This window comes from Perognathus longimembris, chromosome 28, assembly GCF_023159225.1.
Source record: "Perognathus longimembris pacificus isolate PPM17 chromosome 28, ASM2315922v1, whole genome shotgun sequence".
Taxonomy (NCBI): Eukaryota; Metazoa; Chordata; class Mammalia; order Rodentia; family Heteromyidae; genus Perognathus; species Perognathus longimembris.
Window position 1 is genome coordinate 3013418 of NC_063188.1, and position 5873 is coordinate 3019290.

At 51.9% G+C, this 5873-nt stretch overlaps 1 protein-coding gene across 3 annotated transcripts; it reads right to left on the bottom strand.

Moving 5' to 3' along the window:
* Window positions 1-645: 645 nt before the first annotated feature.
* Window positions 646-5670, bottom strand: Hmgb3 (high mobility group box 3). Of its 3 annotated transcripts, none has more exons than XM_048336580.1 (5): window positions 5573-5670; window positions 3307-3461; window positions 2953-3092; window positions 2072-2246; window positions 646-1632 (listed from the first exon to the last, which is right to left on the bottom strand). In XM_048336580.1, exons 2-5 carry the CDS (start codon window positions 3454-3456, stop codon window positions 1495-1497), a joined length of 603 nt encoding a protein of 200 aa, XP_048192537.1. In that variant the 5' UTR covers window positions 3457-3461; window positions 5573-5670; the 3' UTR covers window positions 646-1494. The 3 variants fall into 3 exon arrangements, with proteins under 3 accessions (XP_048192537.1, XP_048192538.1, XP_048192536.1); XM_048336581.1 differs by lacking the exon at window positions 5573-5670 and adding an exon at window positions 5363-5524; XM_048336579.1 differs by lacking the exon at window positions 5573-5670 and adding an exon at window positions 4404-4550.
* Window positions 5671-5873: the final 203 nt, after the last annotated feature.

A 5873-nucleotide genomic window follows, 5' to 3' on the forward strand; every position in this document is an offset into this window, starting at 1 on the left:
TTCAACTCAGACAAATGTTAAAGCTTCCACTAAGAGCCATCGAAACATGGCAGCCCTCTCCTAGGAAGACAGGGGTCATGTACTTTTGATGAATGAAATCAAGTGGTGGGCAAATCATTCCCCTTTTCATATAGTTAGTGCTTACAAATGGATTCCATCAGCGTGCTCAAGCAACTCAAGATGGAATAGAATCTTCCTTTTGGGGCCCAGGAAATGGAAATGGCAGCTTGTGACCCCCCCTTCAATGGCAAGTACAACAAATACCTGTATGTGCCAGTGTGTGTGCTGGTAGAAAGAGGAGGGTAGGTTAGGGAGATATTCTTGCTATGGAGGAATACATCCAACCCCCACAAAAATGCCAGGGTGTGAACAAAGGTGAAACTTGGCCATACCAGCTTCCATCCTCCCCACCAGCCTTCTCAAAGCTCTGATGCCTGCGCTTCATGTTACTTAGGGCATTATGTTTGCTTCGACATTAACCTTGGATCGCACCATGGTGCCACCCACACACAAGCAAATCAGAGACTGTGTTCACGAGGCCCCTCCCGCCTCTCAGCCCTATACTGTGAAAGAAATGACCAGATTATCTAGGCTGGTTCTCACTAAGACTGCTGTGAGTCAGAAATTTCAGCTGTTATAAAACAACACTTTTAAAAACGTAATACTGTTTATTTTAACTTCAAAAACATTTCAACATTCTAAACATACAAAAAAATAACAGAACGTTGCAAATTGGGTTTAAGTACAGAAGGTTCTTGAACTTTCCTTTGCTGACAATGAACAGTTCCAGTTTGTGTAAAAACAAAGGGTTTAAAACCTACTACACTTAACTAAAAAAAAAAAAAAATACACTTCTCATGCCAGCTGACCCCTCCCCCCATTTCCACAGCTAAGAATGGCAGCAAATGCTATGTCACTATATACAAAAACAAGACAACCTGGAGCTAAATGGATGCCCCTGCAGTGTCAACAGGTCCAGCCTCACAGTGCACGCCCTGAGCTACGGCCCCTCCAAAAGGCATCTTCCTCCACAGCCTCAACGCCAGGCAAGGAGCATCAAGAGTCTGTCTCGGTTGTTTTGTTCTTTTTACAAACTAGAGATATGTACAGCTGGTAACTCAGGATTTCTAGCCAATAACCATAGAGTTAACACCACCTTACAGATTGAAAACAAAATGCCAGAAACATCTTCAAATGGTTTGTCACACCCACAGCAAAGTGCACAGAGAGGAGAACACGAGTGCCTTTTCTTTTTTAAAAATGTTTGCAAATATGTACAACTTTGATACAGTTTCAGGTGCTCTGGACACCCATGGCTACCTTCATGTAAACCACTGACAAGATTTCTAGAGCACTTTGAGAGACTACAATGATCGCGATCAATTTTTGTAATTAAACCTAATAAGAGCAATAGACACATCTCAAATAAGAGATCCGTCAATCACGGCGCTCCCCTACTCTAAGATAGTCACAAGGAGACAAATCAATTTTGTTTTATTCATCATCCTCCTCCTCCTCCTCTTCCTCCTCCTCTTCCTCTTCTTCATCTTCATCTTCCACCTTTTTCCGGGCAACTTTAGTAGGGCCTTTGGCACCATCAAATTTCCCTTTAGACTTATAATCAGCAACATCCTAGAAGCAACAGGAAACACATTCCAAGTAAGTTGCTAAGTTCACCTGGCTGTTACACCAAAAGGTAACAAGCAGGCAGTGCTGACGGGACAAGAAAGCAGGCCCTGGAAACAAGCAAGCATGGGACTCTGTTCTATGTCAACATGGGTTTGTTGGCCGGCCAAATGTTAAAAGACACGGGGTATTCTGGTGTCCTTTGAGTCCTGAGAATATGTGAGTCTAGTAAAACCTCTCTAAGAACAATAAACCTGCAGGGGGATTCAGTGGTGTAACTGTGAGCAAGCCAAGAGAAAAAAATAAATACGACATGAGGAAAAAAATTCAAGCTTGCAAGAAGTAATCTTAGTGTCTGTGCCAAAGAGCTCTAAGAAGTGTGAATAGGAGACCCCGTGGCCTCAGTACTACCCACACAAGCAGGGCAGAATGCAATGGACTGTACCTTCTCATACTTCTCTTTCAGCTTCGCAGCCTTGGTGATGTACGGCTGCTTCTCATTGTCACTTAAGTTGTTCCACATCTCACCCAATTTCTTGGCCACATCGCCAATAGAGATTCCAGGGTTTGTAGACTTGATCTTAGGGCGAAATTCCGAGCAGAAAAGGAAAAATCCAGACCTTGTGGAAGAGAAGTACATCTATTAGATGAATATTGACAAAAACATTGAGTTTAGGTTAAATTCCCAAGTTCTCAAGTTGTATTTTTTTTCATTCTGACACACACATCTTATTAAATGTAGTGCAGACTGACCTTGAACTCATGATTTTCCCTGTCTCTCTCATAACATCTAGAATTAGAGGCATCATCACCATGCCCAATTCTTGAGTCCATCTTATTTTTAGCATGAAGATCTCTTATCAAAGTGAAAATCCTTTTGTGCATATAAAGTTAAAGAGATTTGAAAATATTGACATCCGGTGTTTGAAGTAGGTCATACACTTACACAGGATGCTTTAAATAAAGTTAGAATCCAGCATCTTTCCTTTACTGGGTAATAAAGCTTAAAAATGTAGCTAAGGACGGTGGCAGCCAGAAAGAGGCCTTCCTTCCTACTGCAAAAGCCAACCAGAAGTCTGCACATAAGCACAAGTACACAAAATGCAGGGTCCACAAACACCACCCTTAACCACATGGGCATATCACGTGTACAGTCCAGCAGCTTGAGTCGGGGTCTCAGGCATAAAGGGACTTGAGTTCTAATGTCAGTACTGCACCTTCAAAAGGGGAAAGTACAGAAGATTTTGCACAAGTATTTCAACGTTGTTAATGTAAATTGACCGGAAATCGTAAAGCTGTGTTATAGCACATCCTATAGTTACTTACGGTGGTCTTTTGGGGGCATTGGGGTCCTTCTTCTTTTTGCCTCCCTTGGCGGGTCCGTAATCCTTCATCTCCCGATCATAGCGAACTTTATCTGCTTTTGCCATCTCATCAAATTTAGATTTCTCCTTCCCAGACATTGTCTGCAAAGAGTAAGACGTGTTAAATCCCTGAAGAAAGTGTCCACATGCTTGCCCAAATGGGCAGCTGTGAAACTACTTGCAAAAGCTGGTAAAGGCTTGTAGGGTTTTCAAAATAAACACTTCTACAGACAAGAAAGTGGAGTTTGAGTTAGAAAACCGTCACCACCCCCGCAAAGTGCAACTAAGAGTGGTATGAGCAAACAAAGTAGCATACCTTCCATCTCTCTGAGCACTTCTTGGAAAATTCCGCAAAATTGACAGGAACCTCCGGGTTTTTTTTCTTATGCTCTTCCCTGCATGTCTGCACGAAGAAGGCATATGCAGACATCTTGCCCTTTGGTTTTTTGGGGTCACCTTTACCCATCTTGACTGATGGATACAAGACAAAGGGGGGGAAAACATCGTCAAGAATACAGCTGCAAAGATGTGGGAAGAGAGGCGTAAAACTTCAAAGTGTTCTGTGAGGAACCGTCCTTCTTTCTACACCTGGTACTATGGGAGACAGCAGGAGAGCAAGGAAATCAGCTTCCCTGTCTCTTGTCATTTAACTTTTGACCAGCGTGAAGCGCGGTGGTTTGCAAGTTACTTCTCCAAAGCGATCGAGTTTTCCAAATGGGGTTGGATCGCTTTCGTGGGTGTTGGAAAGTGTATGCGTGAGCTACTACGTTTTGCAAACTACAAGCACAATCCGTGATGAGCGATCAAGAGGGGACCTGTGTAAAGGGGGGTTGGTGGCAGAAGGCTAGGCGGTTGCTCCTTTTACAGGTGCATTTAAAAAATCCACCTTCGCCGGGTGGTAAAGGAAATGAAGGTGAAGTAAAAAATTATAGAAACACAGGAAGTGCCGCTATTGTTGCTGCATTTTGTGTTAGAAAAGCATCATTTGCAAGTGTCATAAAGAGGCTTGTCACTTTGTCACTATGTAGAGGAAGGGACGCTAACGGGGCTGGGGTTGTCCATGTGTCTGGATGGTTGAGATGCAGGTCCAGCCAGGAATACTTTTTCCAAAGTTTGCAAATCAAAATGCAGCTGTGGCATGTCATCTTTCCTGTCTCCCCCCCCCCCCCCCAGCTTCCCGCCATCTTTTCCTTTTCCCACACCCAAGGTCATCATGTAAAACCAAAGCGCTTTCCGTGGCAGCGCTCGCCTGCGGGGGCTGCAGTAGCCCCGCAGCGGCCGTACCGGCGGGGCGGGGCGGGCCGGGGCCGGCCTGGGGACCGTGCAGCGTGCAGCACCGGCGGGCAGCCGACACCCGCACCCGACAGGCAGCCCGAGGCTCCTGGCCGGGCCCTCCGGACACCCGTAATTCACCTTCCATTTTGTCAAATGCCTCCGAATGAAAGAAAGTGCCCGTGAAATCCGCCGCTGCCACCCGTGGGGGGCGCGCGGGGCGTAGGGGGGCGGCGGCGAGGGACGGCGGGGCCTGGCCGCCGGTGGCCGCGGCAGGGGTGGCGGTGCCCGCCGCGCCTCCCAGCCCCGCTCGCTAAAATGGCTGATCCGCGCGCGGCCGCCGCGGCGAACAAAGCGGCCCGGGCCCCCGCCACCGTCGCCACCACCACCGCCGCCGCCGCCCGCTCGGCGGCCCCCACCCCGCCCCGCCCCGCCCGGGCCGCGGGCCGGACCTCCCCGCCCCCCGACGCGGGGCGCACTCCTCGGGATAACAAAGGCGCCCGTGCAGCCATGACGCTCCGCCGCGCCGGAGCCCGCGGAGGCGCCCCCGGTCCTCCCCGCTGCCCGCCCCGCGGCCGACCGCGCCGCTCGCAGCCCGATCCCGCCCGCCCACCTCTCCTCCCGTCGTCGGAGTCACGCACCACTCCGCACCAGCCACCATGTTATCCCCGCGGCGGTAGCGGCAGGCGGCGAGCGAGGGGCAGCTGGCCCGCACCCCCCCCCCCTCAGGCTGCCGGGCGCTCCGCGACGGCCATGTTAATGCAGGACTAGGAGCGCAGCCCGCGGGCCCGATCGCCGCCGGCGAAGTTTGCCCGCGCCGCAGTCCTCGCCGGGCACCCGCCGCCCGCCGCATCCGTCCCGGGTTGGGCGCCCTAGCACCGCCCTCGGCTCCGGCTCCTTCACGCCGCCACCGCCGCGCGCCGCACGAACGCGCGCCTCGCCTGCCCGCAGCCGCCCCTCCATCCCCTCCGCTCCCGCCCCAGCTGCGGACACATCTGGCCTGCAAGGCGGGCGGCCCTCCGGTGGAAACGGGCTGGGCGGAGAGGCCGACATCCGAGATCGCAGAGCAGACGAGAAAGCATCGGAAAAAGTTTAAACACCTGAATCGCGGCTTCCTTCCCGGACACCGAGCTAGAGAGCAGGCGGAGCAGAGGGAAGGGTGCGGGAGGCGAGGCGGCAAGAGGCGGCGGCGAGCGCGCTCGCCCTCCCGCTCGCTCGCGGAGGCGCGGGCCGGAAAGTTGTGAGGGCGCTGCGGCGGCCGCGGTGGCGGCTGCGGCCGTGGCGACGAACGCGGGCCGTGCGAAACGTACCTGTATTGTTCGCTAGTCTGGGCAGCGCAGGGCACGACGCGCGGCTCAGCACTCCCCAACCTCGCGCTAGCTGCCTCCACGAGAGCCGCCTGATTGGCCAGCGGGCTCCGTCGTTTAAAACAGCCTCCTCGCGCAGCCATTGGCTGAGAGGCTCATGCATATTAAGTAGGCTCTGGCGCCGATTGGGCGCGGCCTCCGGGATTATTCATTCAAACAGAACAACCCGCCGGCGCAGGTCTCTTGTGGCAAAACACAGAATAAAAATCCTCCTCTCCTCGCTGGCCCCAACCCGCCCCCACCA

Coding starts and splice junctions, on each gene's coding strand:
- Hmgb3 (XM_048336579.1), bottom strand. Junction 3,093..3,306: donor AGTGCTCAGAGAGATGGAAG/GTATGCTACTTT, acceptor TACTCTTTGCAG/ACAATGTCTGGGAAGGAGAA. Junction 2,247..2,952: donor AATGCCCCCAAAAGACCACC/GTAAGTAACTAT, acceptor CTCTTCCACAAG/GTCTGGATTTTTCCTTTTCT.